General features: G+C 36.5%; 1 protein-coding gene across 1 annotated transcript; it reads right to left on the minus strand.

Moving 5' to 3' along the window:
• Positions 1–1,736: 1,736 nt before the first annotated feature.
• On the minus strand, positions 1,737–2,588 carry LOC119571308 (dTDP-L-rhamnose 4-epimerase-like). The gene is made up of 2 exons (XM_037918686.1): positions 2,408–2,588; positions 1,737–2,272 (listed from the first exon to the last, which is right to left on the minus strand). Exons 1-2 carry the CDS (start codon positions 2,586–2,588, stop codon positions 1,737–1,739), a joined length of 717 nt encoding a protein of 238 aa, XP_037774614.1.
• Positions 2,589–18,528: the final 15,940 nt, after the last annotated feature.

Below are 18,528 nucleotides of genomic sequence, written 5' to 3' on the forward strand. Positions count from 1 at the left end.
GCTTTTGTTTTAACATTTCACTGTCCGCTTTTAATAATTTAACAAATAAGGACTCCAGAACCTTTTTTCGAAGACCTTTCTCGAATATTTCGATTAAATTTGAAATACAAAGTGTTGCGATGAACCAGCCCTTGTTGTATTTCTATTGATGTTTGTCTTTTTGCTCATGGATCATTGATGGCATCCTCTATGAAGAGTGAAAGTGCGGCTTTCTTTGCAACGATGGATCAAATCGACATTGTTACGCCATGCGTGAAAGCATTTTTAGATGTGAGGAGTTAGAAAGTGGTTCAACTTTATCTAAAAAGGAAAATGGTGTTTTAGAAATTGAACCTAATCAGGAAGATAAGGCATTATTCAATGTGATACTTAAAGCAAAGAATGATGACTCTAAGGAACCACCTTTGTTTTTACGATTTGTAAAGCTTAATCGATTTGACATTCAAAAGGTGCTAAGGTTTGCACAAGTTGGAGATGAAATTTACATGAGGCCTATGACCCTAATGGTGAGTTCAACTGCTCTCCTTCTGTTTTCGTTGTTTCCTAATCAGGTCTTTTCATTTGAAGCCCTTCCTTAAAAGCACCTTGGATGAGTTTCCAAGTTTTCCAATTTCGATGATATTGCCACTTAAGACAAAGCGCAAATTAAGTCTTACATAAAACCAGAGGATATTGACCCATCCAATGAAGTTTCTTTGTTTCCTTAAGTAATACACCTTGTTTCTAGTGGTGAGTTTTATGTGAAAGTCGCCAAATTTAAATTGATGAATACCGCCTTTTTTGGACTGGAATGGACTGTCCGATTTTATGATAGAATTCAACATCAGGAACATAGTACATGCGGTGTTTACCGGATTGATAAGCCTGAGTAATAAGTCTGTATCGTCGTAATAAGCAAAATAATTTTCATCTACCCAACCAATGTCTTCAAAAACCGATTTGTGAAATAAAACGCAGCAGGTTGGAGCGTAATCCACCCAAGCTGGATGGTTATATTCAGGTTGATCAATTTGACGGAGACCTCTATGATAAGCCATATTGCCTTGCCATTTTTGAACCAAGCGCCAGCATACCACACCAAGTTCTTGTCATGATAATACATCATTTTTGGGTGGACATAGTACAATGGTTTTCAAGGCAAGCCTTCAGAAGTTTGGAAAACAAGGTAGAATCAAACTCTACATCATTGTTTAAAGCAATACATAATCACAACCTCAGAAATCGCCGCTTTAATGCCTTGGTTATTGCCTCCTGCGATTCCATTATTCACTTCGTTAATAATAATCTTTAGCCTTGGGTCAGTAAAGCTTTGAAGTTTAGTTAGACTTTCATCTTTGAGACATTCTCAATAGCGTAAATTATAAAGTTGGAATGAGTTTGAGAAAGACAGGATGCCATGAAGCCATCCAATACGGGTTCACTGTTGTAGGTTACTGTTACTACTCCAATTTTATGCATTATTTAAATAGTCCTTTTTCTTTCATTTCTTGTAGGGATGCTTCATATCGATCTTGCTCTACTTTTTGGAGATTGACCCAATCGGTGAAATGTTTCAAGCCTTCTTCAAAATTAGTTTTGGGTTAAAATTGAGCACTCTTTTGATTTAGTTAAATCAGCATAATTGTGTCGAATATCGCCTATTCGAAACTGACCGCTCACATGAACCGGAATGTCGGCATTATAATTCTCTTTTAACTGGCGAGCGACATCAATAACCGCGGTGTTTACACCTGATCCTACATTGAAACATCATGAATTGAGCCTTCATTTTCGATTCCTAAAATCGTTGCATTAATCACATCATCAATATAGACGAAATCTCGACTTTCAAGTCCATCTTCAAAAATATTGATATCCTTGCCGTTCTTTATCCGAGTTGAGAAAATGGAAAGAATTCCGGTATAAGGATTCTTTAATGATTGACCAGGTCCATAAACATTCTGATATCGGAATGCAACTGCGTTGATGCCTATGGCTTTGCACGCAATAAGAACAGCTTGTTCCTGATTGTACTTTGTGAGCCCATAAATTGAATTGGGATGAATCTTGCTTTCTTCACAGGTCGGCATCAAATTCAAAGGCCCTTTTGTAATAGGGCATTTAGGTTCGAATATTCCCTTTTGAAGATCTTCAACTGTTCTTCCTTCAGGATATACTGCTTGATCTGCTTTAGGGCTCCAATATTTGCCTTCTCCATAAATCGCTCTCGAAGAAGCTACTACTACTTTTTGAACTTGATGCTTGGTATTCGCTAATAGGTCTAGCATGATACCTGTACCACCAACATTAACATCCACGTACTTTTGAATTTCGTACATAGATTGACCGTTCCGGTTTCAGCAGCGTAATGTACAATGATATCTTGATTAGGAATGGCTTTGTCCAGTCGGCTTTATTCTAACATCACCTTCTATAAAATGTACTTTATCTTTGATGCTTTGATATAATTCTGATGAGTCAGGATCTCCATGAATTTGAGGAGATAAATTGTCTAGAATGCTTATGGAATATCCCTTTGCGACTAAGGCTAATGCCAAATTCGAGCCGATGAATCCTGCTCCTCCAGTAATTAGTACAGATTTACTCATATTTTAAGCCACCATTTAAAGCTTTGCCAAGCTGAGTGCTTGCGATATTGGTTTTTTAGCATTAACACTTTTCTTTTTATCCAGTCTTGGTCTCGCAAAGTTATAAATCATGGATGAGCTTTGCTTTGTTTTTGTCCAAGTTTTATTTTCCAACCTATCTAACAGCGCCGCTGCTTGTTTTTGGAGCCTACAAAAGTAATCGCTAAAATTCTGATTGCTCCATTTCGCTTTCCAGTGGTTTTCTCCTTCTGATTTTCTGCTTACATTATCGGAATGTAGTCTATGTTTGATATCTGCTCGATGTGATGCGGCAATTTTACCCACGGCACTTGCAAGTAAGGCTAACCAATGGTCGTGCATGAGCACTTCAGAAGGAATAGGTTGAGCTAATTGTATTAAAGCCTTGTTAGCAATGCTTGCACAGGCGTAAGGGACATTTTGAACAAGCAACTGTTGAATTGCGGTTCTATTTGGATTTAATCCATCATGCTTCCAAAGAGAATCTGACACTTCATTGAGCGCTGCATCGCAGAGAATTAAATCTGAAAAAAGATATGTCGGAATTTCTGTATCACCACTTTCCGCTTGGATAATTGCTTCTAGTGCATTTTTAATTTTATCCTTTAGCCCAATAGTCATCTTGATCGGCAAAAAAAACATAGTCCGCCGTGCTATGAATCATCAATTCAGAAAAATTTGAACTGGACCTAAATTTCCTTTCTGGTCTTGAATAATCCGGATTCTATCTGGATGCTTTTTCGCATAATTATCTAGGATCTCGAAGCTCTTATCTGTAGAACCATCGTCTCGAATAATCAGCGTCCATGCTTTATGACTTTGCTCTAAAATGGAGTCGAGTTGTTCTTCCAAAAAGGAAGTGCCATTGTAAACGCCTAAAAGAATGTCAACTTCAATTGGAGACATTTACGATCTAATTAATTTCATCATTTGAATAGATTTCCTTTAAAATAGCATTAGCTACCTTAGGGCGAAAGTGACTGTACTCGTAATAATTGTGGATTTCTGAGGTAAACTCATTTACTCCGGAATAGTCGTACACTCTTTTTTCTTCAAAGAATTCATGAAGGAGATCTAATTGTTCTTGTGCTAAAGGAATCTGACTGAAATTTGGCGATACAACGATTTTATAATCGTGGAATGTTCATCAAAAAGCTCCCTGATACCTTCTAACAAATCTCTTTGCTCTTGGCTAACTTTAGAATCAAGCTCTTTGTTTTTCTTTTAAAGCCTCCTTTCTTTTTAACCGTGGTGAAATAACCTAAAGAATCCTTTTTATATGTTCCTCGTTGCCATAGTAAATATCACCTGTTGTTGGATTTCCTTCATAACCAAACTTCGTTCTTTGTATTTTGGTACTCATATATGGCTTGTGTTTTTCATTAAAGCCGTAGTCTAAGTAGGCTACTAAAACTTCAAATCAAAGTGGCTTTTAATGAAGGGCATATAAAATGAAACCTTTGATTTGCCAGACAATTCTGAAGGTTCTACAAACAGATGCACTCTACTATTCTTGCTCGTTTTAGTTAATAAATCTAAGTCGACAATCAATAGCGCATTTTTTAACTCATTGCCATTTCGATCTAAAAAATGAAGTTTATTGGATACTCCTTTAAGTCCTTCGCCCGAAGCATCAAAATGAAAAGGTGCAGACGATTCGTCTAAATACGGTTTCCAGGAAGTGCAATGAAAAGCTTGCGAACGTGAACTCCCTAAAATGAAAGCGTCATAATTAATGCTGTCTTCATTTTGTTTGAACGTTTGAAACAAACCCAATCTCTGTTCAGTTCAACATATGAATCTTCATAAAAATCTTTATGATTGCCTCTCAATTTAAAAATGTCTTTTGAAAAGACATAGGCTCCCAAAATGATGAATGGTACAAGAAAAACAGAATGCTCAAGAGGAATTTTTTCATAGCTAGAATTGAAAATAAATAAAGCTTTTACTTGAAACCCCATCCAGGCAACTAGTCCAATTAAAGTGTAATAAATCCCCCATCTCAGCGGTTTTGGCACTTTAGATTCGTTTAGTTCTAATCCGTGTTTTTTTCTCTTTGAATCCATTCTACAAGGATAAAACCAAACAAAATTAAAAACAAAGTTTCTGGAACTACACTTTGATAGCTTACAATAGATTTAGAAAGCATTCCTAATATATATCAAATCCATCTTGGATACTCAATGCTCTAAAAAAGACCCAAGCGATGGACACTACTAAGAAGGTGTAAATGATTTGAAAAAACTCTTTAATAGATGGGAAGATGCTACTTGTTCCAGCTGTATTCAAATTTGTTCGATTCTTCTTAGTTAAAAGTAGGGGCAAATACAGTAGTGCATGAAGACCTCCCCAAAAAATGAAAGTCCAATTCGCACCATGCCAGAATCCACTTACTAGAAATATGATGAAAACATTCCTAACATTCATCCATTTTCCTCCGCGACTTCCACCAAGAGGAATGTATAAATAATCTCTAAACCATGATGAAAGCGATATATGCCATTTTCTCCAAAATTCGCTTATATCTCTTGAGAAGTAAGGAAAGTTAAAGTTCTTCATTAAATTAAAACCTAACAATCGAGCCGTACCAATCGCCATGTCTGAATATCCAGAAAAATCACCATAAATCTGAAAGGAGAATAATATTGCTCCTATTAATAATGTGTTGCCTGAACAGTCGGCCGGAGCTCCAAAAATTGATCAACATAAATGGCGCAATTATCTGCGATTACAACCTTCTTGAAAAGGCCGTACAGTATTTGCCGTAGGCCGTCCTTGGCTTTGAAAAGATCAAAAACTCGTTTTGAACTAAACTGAGGCAATAGATTAGATGCTCTTTCGATTGGCCCAGCTACAAGTTGTGGAAAGAAGCTCACAAAACTTAAAACGCCACAAAGTCATTTGATGGTTTAAGCCTCTTGAAATAAATATCTAAAGAATAGCTTAATGTTTGAAAGGTATAAAAGCTAATTCCAACCGGTAGAATAATATTCAATCTTTCAGGCGTAAAAGGGATTCCAAAAAACGAAAATCCTGAGGCGAAAACTGTCAATGAAAAAGTTGAAATATTTAAAAAACCCAAGAAGCCCTAAATTGATAAATAGACTCAAAAAGAGCCAATGTTTTTTGGTTCTTGAATTAGATGATTTGAATATTTTCCTCCAATGAGAAAATCACAAACACTGCTTAGAAATATTAGACCAAGAAAACGAACATCCACCAACCATAAAACAAGTAGCTACATGCTAATAAAAAAGCATTCTGAACACGAATATTATTCTTAAAGACAAACCAATAAAGAATAAATACGGTTGGGAAGAAAACAGCAAAATCAAAGGAGTTGAATAGCATTTGCTCGTTTTTCGAAAAACTATTTTACTGGTATAACTTGAAACCCTGCTTTTTGTAGTAAGTCAATGACGCCATCTTGTCCTGCTAAATGACCCGCTCCTACACCAAAGAAGGTTGATTTATCTTTCATCATAGTCTCCATTACCGGAATCCAAGCTCTATTACGCACATTTAACATCGCTTCAATTTCTTCTGGATCTGTCATTTCTTTTGGTAATCATATCATACAGTCCAATTAAGTCTTCCTTCTTGTATAGATTCACAAGAGACTTAAACATTTGAGCCATTTCATTATCGGTATCATTAATCATTTCCACTAGGCCTTCCACTTGTGTTTCAATTGGAATCTTATCAAAAGCGGCCATTTGGTCTTTGATTTCTTCAAGTCCTAATACCTCTTTGTTTTGGGCAGCCGCCATCTCTAAAATGAACCTCAAAACTTGCTGGTGTTCCCTCAATGTATCTTGTTATCAATAGAGTAGAAAGCATAGATGGTTTCCAAGAATTGAAAAGCTGAACACCAACACCAACAGACTCTTTAAACATTTGGTCTAGCTTTTTATAGTCCTCTGGACTCAAGAGATCTTCTAAAGTTCGACCATCATCCATCAATGCATATTTCATGATTTCCATTTGCATATTCCCTTCATCCATATCTAATTCTAGCGTGATTTGATCCGACTCATTGAAGGCTTTTACGACTTTCTCATTTAAGTCAAAGTCCGCTTGAGGGAGTAAATGAATGGTTCCGAATAAATATGAAGTGTTGAGTCCCTTTTTTCAATTTTCCAAAGCAAAGTGTTCGCTAATTTATCACTTACTGTAGTTTCTAAATTGTTGACTGTAGACTCCTGACTAGACTTGCAACCAATGATTACAAAGCTAGATAGCGCTAATACAAATAATAGTTTTCTCATAATTCTTAAAATAATTAACAACATCCTCCACCATCGTAAAAGAAGGTTGATTCAGAAATATAAAGGTCTGATAAATTTAATGAGCCCAAGGCATTTGCAGTTTTATCGCAAATCGACAATGGCTGATTTTGTAATAAAATGTGTCCGTTTTGGTCATCGAAATGATCTTGATTTCCAAAAAAAATGGCGGTTTTCCCAGTAAAAACACAAGGTCCATCCGCTGGCATTGGGTCTTTTATTGCGCAAACCTCTACGCTTTCAATATGAATATTATGATTGATGTTGTAGTGATTAGGAGAAAGGACTCTATAGGGTCTTTTTGCTCTAATCTCCACTGTTCCAAAACCAACATCAGTAATTAACTGAATGTATTCATGTAAGGGTATTGCGCCACTCAAACAGAGTGCACGAAGTGTATCATCCTCGACTAAATGCTGTGGCATATTTTGACTACACACTGGGTCTGAAAGCACCAATCTCCCATGCGGTTTTAAAACTCGATACATTTCTTTCAATGCTTTGACTAAATCCTCCTTTACAAAAATATTAAACAAGCAATTTTGTGCAGCGACATCAATTGTCTCACTTTCTAAAGGTAAGTTTAAAGCGTCTCCTTTGCGTAAATCAACAAAGAAGAGTTGAACCATGAATTATTCTCTTCTGCTTCTTTAAGGTTCTCTCTGGAGGCTTGTAGCATTTCATCGACCACGTCAAGTCCAATTACACCATTCTCCTTTCTGCTGAAATAAGAGAATTGTAAAAGCTCCATTCCGCCACCAACGCCAACATATAAAATACTTGGCTCATCGACTAAATCCCTTGGATGAACGGTTGTACCACAGCCGTAGTTCATTTCTAGCATTCTCGTTGGAATTGCCAATCCAGGTAATTGCCAAATCGGAGTTATCGTACAACACAGACCCACATCTGGCTTTAAAGCCGCTTCCTTGTAAACATTCTTAGTAGTATCTAAATATGACATACTTGGGTTCAAAGATAACACTTGAGGACATCTTCCTTGTTAAATTTGCTGAATTACTATTATGCATTGAACCAAATACTATATTGTAATTTAGCATTTAATATTATTGAATATGGCTGTTTGGGACGGACTGTTTAAGCGTGATAAGCAAAAACAAGGACTTTCTTTCAAGGAGAGTTTAGGGCGCTAAAACATGTTGTGCCTTTTTTGAAAATGGTATATGCCGTCAAACCTGCTTACTTCATTCTGAATGTAATTTTACGCTTAATTAAAGCCGCTCTGCCTTTGCTCACTTTATTGGTAGCCAAACTCATTCTAGATGAAGTAATTCTTTTAGTTAAAGACGAAAGTGGCGACTTAGTCAAGCTGTGGAAACTGGTTGCCTTAGAATTTATTTTTGCTTTATGTTCAGACGTCTTTAATCGCCTTATTAATTTATTTGACGCCTTATTAGGTGATTTATATGCCAATTACTCTTCAGAACTATTGATTGAAAATCTGCGAACATGGATTTGAGTCAATTCGAAGACCCGGAATTCTATGATAAATTGGCAAGAGCAAGAAGACAGACGACCAATCGAGTTGTATTAATGTCGATGGTGTTAGATCAAATACAGGATTTTATTACTGTTCTTTTTCTGATTGGTGGGTTGGTCGCGCTCGAACCTTGGTTAATACTCATTCTTTTTGTGAGTATTATCCCTTTCTTTCTTACTGAGATGTACTTTAATCAGTCTAATTATTCCTTAGTAAGAAGCTGGACTCCGGAACGACGTGAGTTGGATTATTTGAGGTATATCGGTGCGAGTGATGAGACCGCCAAAGAAATCAAGATTTTCAATCTCTCGGATTTCATTCGAAAAGGTTTAAAGAAGTAGCAAGCAAATACTACAGTGCCAATAAAAACTGGCCACAAAACGAACTTTATGGGGAACCATATTTCATACCCTCGGAGATATCGGCTATTATTTTGCTTATGTATTCATCATTCTAAATACAGTGGCTATAAAAATAAGCATAGGTGAAATGACCTTTCTCGCCGGTTCATTCAATCGGCTCCGTAATTTGTTGCAATCCATTCTTTCTAATTTCAGCAGGATTTCAGAGAGTGCCTTGTATTTACAGGACTTTTTTGACTTCCTTTCCTTAGAACCTCAAATCAAGTCTAAACCTAAACCTTTGACGCTGTCCGAAAATCCAAAGTTGGGATTTGAATTTAAAAATGTTGGCTTTAAGTATCCCGGATCTGATACCTGGGCCATCCGGAATCTTTCATTCGAATTGCATTTAGGGAAAAACTGGCCTTAGTCGGTGAGAATGGTGCTGGGAAAACGACAATTGTGAAATTACTAGCACGCTTGTACGATCCAGAAGAAGGGGCTATCTATTTTGATGGAAAGAACATCAAAGAATATGACTTGAAGCTTTATCGAAATAAAATAGGAGTTATTTTCAGGATTTCGTAAAATTTTATTTCACGGCTCAAGAGAATGTTGGCATTGGCAACGTAGCCGATATTGAAAATATATCAAAAATAAAACAAGCGGCACAGCAGAGTTTGGCTGATGAGGTCATTTTACAATTCCCAAATGAATACGAACAAATGCTTGGAAAAAGGTTTGAGGGTGGAATAGAATTGTCTGGTGGACAGTGGCAAAAAATTGCTTTAGCCCGAGCTTATATGAGAAATGCCGAAGTGTTGATTTAGATGAACCGACCGCCGCTTTAGATGCAAGAGCAGAGTATGAGGCATTTTTAAGGTTTTCCAATTTAACAAAAGGGAAGACAGCAGTTTTAATTTCTCATCGTTTCAGCACAGTAAGAATGGCCGATCGTATTTTGGTGTTGAAAAGAGGAAAAAAGGTGAAATAGGCAAACACGAAGACCTTCTTAAACAAAAGGGTTTGTATGCAGAATTATTTAACTTACAAGCACAGGGATACGTATGAAAAAAGGTGCATGGTATTTTGAATTATTTATTACTTAGAGTAATAAAATCATTGTGTTTAAATCCTTTCCATTGATACCCTCTCAAGTTAAATTGATTATCTATTATATCAGTTGGTGGTCTTCCATTCATGGTTACTTGAAGCCTAACTAGAATCTGTGTGTTTTCGTTGTTAAAGTCTTCAGGTAAAGAGCGGCAATGTAATTACAATGAATAAAATGTTTCGAGGTTGATATACTATGCTACTTAGTTGCTTTTCATGAATTTTTACTTCGGGTATAAAGTATCTCCAGTTACTGGATTTCTTACAACAAGGTCAACTTTCTCTAAATCTTATCTGGCATTCGCATTCTCCAAGAAAACCTATGTCCTTCACCAGTCCAATTCACATCCCCTTTAATCAAGTAATGACGGAATGGCAACAGCAATTGGAGTGCAAAGTAGATAGAAATAAAACTAAGAATGAGCTTGTAATTTTGCTTCTCTTTCTAGATTTTTGCCTTTTCTTTTACTGGAAAAAGATCATGGTAAAACAGGGGCAAACAGGCTATTAATAACAATGGAAATAGTCCAATAGGCAATGTAATCCAATTAATAATATTGAAAGCAAGAAATAATATTGTGCCAAAAAATCTTGTCCTTTTGTTCCAAAGAAGAAACCCAATCATTAACTCAAATACAACGCCACCATATGAGTAAGCATAAACCAGAGGTGAGTATAGTTCTGGTATCGTGTCTTTCAAGCCAATTAATACTTCCCTGTTAACTGCTCCTGACATCCAATCTGCATCCAATAATTTTTGGAGTCCTGCTATAAAAAAACAAGGCATATCTGAAGCTTTAAAATAAAATAATTCCAATAAAAACATTTGAGGAGTTTGTGTTTTCTCTTGAAAAAAGTTTCTAATGCTAAAAAAACGGTCGCAATCCGTAAATGAAATTAAAAGAGCCAGAAGTAATATGAGATAAAAATGGTTGTTATAGGTGCAGTTATCAGTTAGAAACATTACACCATAAAGAACAAAGTACAACTTTCCAAACAAGTTGGTATAATAGCCCATAATTATAAAGACCGAAGAAAAAGAGATTAAAAAGGGGAGTGTTTTTAAAACACTATCAGGGATTAAAGAAACAAAATGAAAAAAATGGAAAGTGAAGTCCACATCATTCAATAAAGATACTCATCTAGATAATAATGAAGTTTGACACTAAATACTAACAATAACATCCCAAAAGCAAGTCTAAAAACCCCCAACATCGTTGCGGATTCCTTTTCAAAGAGCTTCGAAAATGGATTTTCTACTTTATTCAGAGCTTAATAAATTTATAGGTTTCAATTCTATCTTGTAATCTAATTTGACAAAAATAAGTGCCAGTTGCTAAAGATTGTATATCAATATAAATTCTTGACCCTTCTCTTTTCATATCAACAATTGACATTTTCCCACTAGATTCAAAAATTAGTATTTGGTCGGTTTGTAGGTCATCATACCTCGACTCGACTTCAATAAAAGTACTAGAGGGGTTTGGAAATAATTTAATTCTATCAATCTGTGAATTTTCATATTCAATAAATACTGGGGGTCTATTGTCATAAATTCCCGCAGAAGAATGACCATTATATGAGTTCCAATATGATGGACTAAGCTGAGGGTGTCAAATTCTAATCTTTCTACAATCACTGAGGTTGGAATAACCAAATCCCCAAACACCTCCGCCATTCCATTACCATGAATATATACAATATCTAATTTTCCATCTTCATCTAAATCACTTAATGTTGGGGTCGAAACCCTAAGCTTCCTAATCTCAATTGTGATAAGGGTAAAAGGCTTGTTCCCTCTTGATCAATTATTAGCTTTAGGAATTCATGACTCATTGAACCACTAGACTCCAATCTATTAACAAAAACAATGTTATTTACCTCAGAGTTGTTGAATATTAGAGGAGACACAAAATCAGTTTTAAACTATCATTATAGATAATATCACCATTCTGTCCATCCAAAACAAATTGATACTGATTAGAAAAACTTGGAAATACACCTTTGCTGCAGTAAACACCACGTCCAAATAATCATCATTTGTTAAGTCCGAAAGTGCAACAGAGGTGTAATTTTCAACCCCTGCAAAAAGTCTTTCCCAAATCACTGTACCATCCAATGAAATAACTATTAATCGTCCTTCCACTGATGAAGCGATTATATCTAGGGTTCCATCTAAATCCATATCCCCGAAACATAAAGGAGAAACAAAGCCTTTATTCTCTTGTCGGAATAGCTCTACTGAAGAGCTGCTATCCCCATCTATAAGATCGCTTAATTCAATTGAAAATATTGACCCTGATATTGTTTCTCCTCCTGTAGCGTAAATTACTTTTGTAGTTCCTGGAATCAATCTAGCAGGAACATAAGTCTCTCGACCGTCTTTGGTCCCCACTTTGGAAAGCTCATCTCCTGTGGCACCATCTACAATCATAATTTTACCAAATGGGCGAAGCGTATCAGTCGGAGAAGCTCGATTATCTCCTCCGTTCGAAACTAAAATGTCATTGATTCCATCGTCATTGATGTCCTCTATTATTTGCGGGTTATAAAAATTGAAATACCCATGTTCTCTCGGGTCAATCACATCATTTTCATCAAAAAACCTCCAATTCAATTGACCAGAAATCGCATTAATCGATAATAGTTCTGCTCTTCTTCCGCAAATCAAAACATCCATATCCCCGTTCTCATCAAAATCATGAAAAACCGGAGATCCAAAAATCTGATCTCTTGCTTTAACTTCCCAAAGCAAATCTCCATTCAAGCCATTCAAAGCTATAACACCTGAATTAGAAGTGTCATCCTCGACTCCATAACCAAAGACTACATCTTAACGGCATCTCCGTTAAGATCATGAACTTCACAAGAGGAAAAACTGTGGGTATTAATCTTAGAATATGTCCATTTTGAATCTTGGCCGTAAAAAACCAAGTTCAATAATAGAAAGCTACTTAAAAGTAAAGTCTTTATAATCATTAGAACTATTATATACTCTAATCGCTTCTACTTCATTCTCATTTACCCTAAGAATTCGTGACGATTGAGAAAGATAACCAGATCCTATATAAAATTCGGCTCTTCGAATGGTTTCCATTTTTGAATTTCACTTCTGCCATAGTAACATCTGGTTCTATCTTAAATGTTCTTAGCTTATTCCATTTCTTGCGATGAATAACTATGCTATTGTCGTTTCTAGTCGAGATTATTAAGCTTTCATTTCCACGTTCAATATACAATTCTGCTAATCCCTTGGCATCCTTGTCAACAAAAAAACCAGTCTCATGATACAGACTAGATGTAAAATTAAAATTTCCATCACCAACCAATAACAAACCATTCATCGCGTCATAATTACCTGTTTCAACTTCTGGAGAATACGAATTTCCTACTACTAGTATATCAAGATGACCGTCTTCATTAAAATCATCAATTAACGATCCAAAAATAGGGCTCACTTGAGCTAATTCTGAAGAGCCTTTAATTCGAATTGCCCAGCATTATTAATTAATATCGCAGAATAATCATAATTAAGGGACCCTTGCACACTTGAATAAATCTTGTCTTGATCATAAATATTAAGCAAATTGGCTTCTGCAAAGCCTTACTTGTTCCAAACTTTTCATTCAACAAAGGAATTTGTGCAGAAGAACACATTCTTCCTCTTACAGGAACCTCTCTACCCTCTGTTCTATAAGATAAAACTATATCCTTTATGCCATTCTCGTCAAAATCGTTACTATAGACCGTTAGTGGGTTGTTCTCATCAATGTCGAACTTGTTGTTTCTTCCAAGATTCCCAAGAACGTAATCAATATCACCATCTTTGTCAATGTCTGCACCATTAATGCTATTCCACCATCCCTTATAATTAGACAAACCAATTCATTGCTAACATATTTGAACACACCATTGTCATTTCTTAACAAGTGAATACCTGTCCACTCTCCTACCACAAACAAATCTAAATCATTGTCATTATCATAGTCAGACCACAAACTCGACTTTATCATGCCTGCCTTTTCTAAGAATGGAGCGACTTCCTTTGTTACATCCACATAAAAACCATCTCTATTCTCCAAAGTTTTGAACTTAGAAAGTTTGGATAATCTTGCCATTTCACACGATTTCCTATGAATAAATCAATATCACCATCTCCGTCAAAGTCTCCTCCAGTTAAGGTTGAGCTGTGAGATGAGCCAAGATCATTAAACCAGTCTTTTCTATACGTCAGATTTCCCATCCCATCATTCTCATAGATACGGTCAATAATAAGTTCTGAACTGTCTTCATACCTATAACCTCCAGAAGTGACAATTAAATCTAAGTCTTTGTCTAGATCTGTATCTACGAGCAACAATCCTAATACATCAGAATAGTCAGTTTGCATAACATCCTCTATCACTTTTCTTGTATAAGACCCATCTTGGTTCTGCTTAAAAAGCAATAAATCCTGATCTTCAGCTGAACCTATTATGATGTCATCAAAGCCATTCTTATCGACATCACCTATACAGATTCCTGGACCATCTTGGATAGTTGATGGGGCAATAGCTTTCATAAAGAAAATCAGGATGTCCTTCTTCATCATGTACATAATGCAATCCTTCCCTTTCCAAATTTACAGTTTCAAACAATGGCTTTACATCTTGTTGTTCTACAGTACTTATAACAGATTTGTTGAAACTTATAACATTGATTTCTCTAAGGTTCAAATTCTTATGAATTGTCTTTTCTGAAGTAGACCATTCAATCTCCAAATAATCCATTTCCTCCTTTCCCAATCCAAAGTGAAGGACCGGCTCAGATGACGACAAATATCCCCGATTATTTAACAACTCTACATATTGGATGTTGCCACTTTTCAAATGTAAAGTTGCTGAAGCACCAAAATCAAGTACTCCATTCTTGTTTATTGGTTGAATTCTAAGGGTTCTGCTATTTCGACTTAGCCGATTCTAAGTATTGAAACGGGCTTATTTAGATTAGAAATAACCAAATCTAAATCCCCGTCCATGTCCAAGTCGCCATAAGCCAAGCCATTGGAATTTATTTTCTGATCCACATTCCATTCTGCACTAACATCTTTAAAATTAAGTCCATCAATATTCTTATAAAACACGTTAGCAATTTTCCTGTCTAGATTAGCATTAATAAGACTCTCCTTCTTTACTGGCCCCAATCCATACTCCATAGCGTATGAATTAAAAATCGCCGAATTTGTTACAACCACATCTTTAAGCCCGTCATTGTCGAAATCAGCCAACAAGGTTCCCCAACTCCAATCTGTTTTTTCCACTTCGGCCATTTGACCAATTTCAGAAAAATTCATTCCATTATTAAGGTAAAGACAATTTCGAGAAACCTGAAAATGTAAGCCAGCCTTTCGTAATCGCTCATAAGAACGAGGAACAATCATACCCATCATAACTTTTTGGCGGATATAATCTTTGGGCATCATGTCCAAGGTGTATAAATCAACTAAGCCATCATTATTAAAATCAGCAGCATCAGACCCCATGGAACTGAAGCTATAGTGCTGAAAAAAATCATCGGTTCTTTCCTCAAATTTCCCATTTTTTAAATTGATGAATACTCTGTCTGGTTGGATGAAATCATTTGAAACGAATATATCAGGCCAAGAGTCTCCATTCAAATCAGTTGTTAATACATTTAGCGCTAGGCCGCAATTTCTATCCAGAGCTTTCAGTTATATCCACAAATCTATCTCCTACATTCTCATAAAGTTTGTCTAACTGACAGCCTGCGTTTATTCTGTCAACACAATCAAAAGCTCGACCTCCGACTTTCTCTTCTACGTGTTCTATCATATAAAGATCCAGATCTCCATCTTTATCAAATCGAAAAAACTAGATTGAAAATTATTGCCATCATTCGCAATACCCCATTCTTCCGCCCTTTCTGTAAATACTCCTTTTCCGTTGTTTATGAATAATTCATTTTTACCATCAAACTTATCGGTGTAAAAACAGTTGGTTACAAAAATGTCCAGATGACCATCTTGATTGACGTCCACCATAACACTACCTCGAGACCAAGTATTCAAACTTCTGCAGTTCCTGACTTTTCGGTAATATCCTTAAAACGCATTTACCTAAATTCTTATATAACTTGTTAGAGCCATCATTCATTACCAAATAAATATCAGGTAACAAATCACCATCTATATCTCCTATTGATACACCTGCCCCAGCCTTATAATACAATCTCGGAGGATAAGAATATTCATAATACTTGTCCTGTATTGTATCATTGGAATTGATAAAATCTATACCACTAAACTCACTTGGAATACTTATAAACCCTTCCCCTTGTCCAAATATGTTGTAATAATAGGCACAGAGACATAGGCATACGAATAATACTTTCTTCATTGCCCTAAAAATAGAACAAAAACTATTCCTTTAATTCAAAATCTCTTGTTCCTCCGCTGCCTCCATCGACATGGTCAATTCTTGTTCCTCCTGAAACATTTCTAAAAGGATAGTAAAATTTTCCTGGCTGTAGAACAATTTCGACTTGATTTGAACCGGCTCCTGATCCGTAACTGCATATCCTATTACCGGGCCCGCCTCTGTGGCTTTCATCGCCTTCCCAGCAAATTCAGAAGTAGTCAAATAATCCCCACTCCTTATTTGAGGATGACCTGGAGCAATGTTAACTTTAACCCTTCCTGTAAGCGCAATAGGTTCTCCAGAGTCTGGATTATTTAATACTACAGATGGGTTCTCAGATATAACACCAGTAATAAATTCGTCATATTTAACCTTGGAACGTTCATAAACATTGTTGCCTCCTGGAACAAAAGAAATTAAATCTCCAACTTCAAACTCTCCCGTTATAGGAAAATACTCTGCAACATCTCCTACTTCATAGGTTGAATTGGCGAAAATCCTCCCAGCTGCATATATTTCACCAGCCGCTGCAGATTTGCTAGTATATTCATATCCAACATGTGTTTCAAGATTGTGCAAATCTGTTTCTTCATCATCACATTGCCAGCAGGTCTCATTTTCACCATAAGTTTCAAACTGAACTGTTCTGGAACTTGCTGTTGAACTCCAATTGACATCTGCACAGTAATTCCAATCAACCCAAGTATTGTTTCCACCAAGCCTAATGAGTTTCCTCCATTCCAACCCCATCCAACATTTTGATCGTTAATATCAATGTAAACATGCCAATCTTCATCTCCTTCATGGTTAAATGCTGTCATACTGTAACAAATAGATTTAACTACGACAGCAGAAGTATTCGGCGGTTTTCAAGATGCCCTAAATCGTTCCAATTAAAATTACGATCCGTTGTTCCATTGAACCATGTAATTTTAGTACCTGTGGTAAATGCTTGGACCCTTTACGAGTAGCCGCCCCAGTCGTTGGATTGCCAACGGTCAAATATCCATCTACATCAACATTATTTCTAAATTGCCAATCATCATTATCATACCTATTTCTAGCTGTCCAAGACGGTGTTCCATTATTAACTCGATACAAAGTAATATAATCAGACCCTGCTCCAGTATATGCTGGACTATTATCGCCATTGTACTCAATTCCACCTCCGTAAGTTGAGCTTTGCCCCACGAATAATCTACCTGTTCCTTGACCTGATCCGTATAGACTTAAGGTAGACTCTCCTGTCGCATCAGATTCTACAACGACATTAGTATTGACTCCTCTATCAATGTGTAAGTGGTGAGCCGGGTCTCTACCGATACCTACATTTCCATTCGTAAATATGTTATCTCCTATTGCATCAGGTGGGGTAGTTGTACCTGCTTCATACCAGTCGTGATCTCCATCCACATCCCCAGCTCCAAGTAATTTGACCCACTCTGTTCCGCCCCAATAATAATAACCCTTACCATCGCCGAATGCAGCATTCGTGTTATAAACCAATTCTGATTCATCTGCCAGAATTGGGCTCGTTCCATTTGTGACTCCAGTCATGCTTATCCTAGGAATTAAAATTCCAGAATTATTACTTCGGATATCTAAAATAGCATCCCCTGAAGTCGGAGTCGCTCCCGTATTATCCAATACAAACTCCTGTCCTGATAACTGACTTAAAGTAAGTACTAAAAATGAAAGCAAAAAGATGATAATAACTTTCTCATATGATCTTAATTTAAAGGCACCCAAGTCAACTCAGGCTTTCCTTCTGAACAATTACTTGATTCGACGGTGAATGTTCACCTTTCTTTATTGGTATGGTTATAGTACCACCTGAGGCACTCAACTTTCCTCTTAATCCACCTGACTCGGCACCTTCTTCATCTTCAGAGACCTTAACTCTTGCCACGTCACAAAACGCATTCACTCGATTCTTAGAAGAAAAAACTATTAAGAAGCCATCCTCAACAGCAGTGTATTCTTGATCTGCAACCATTTGCTTGTCTAATACACCCAAACCTACTTGGTTCCCGATGACTCCGCATACAATGCATAAGGAACACTTAACAGTTGTGAAGTTCCCATCTCAACATAATCTGTTCCTCCTTTTACATCCATTTCTACTCTCAAAAACATGTTCTTTTCGGACCAATCTATATTCTCATAATCTCCGAAAGCTGGCACGCCAGTTCCTATAGAAGTGTTAATAAACCCAATTTATTAGTAGCAACTGAATGTACTTCTTGTAAACAATTTCCCCGCGCG

This window comes from Penaeus monodon, unplaced genomic scaffold, assembly GCF_015228065.2.
Source record: "Penaeus monodon isolate SGIC_2016 unplaced genomic scaffold, NSTDA_Pmon_1 PmonScaffold_5872, whole genome shotgun sequence".
Classification (NCBI taxonomy): domain Eukaryota; kingdom Metazoa; phylum Arthropoda; class Malacostraca; order Decapoda; family Penaeidae; genus Penaeus; species Penaeus monodon.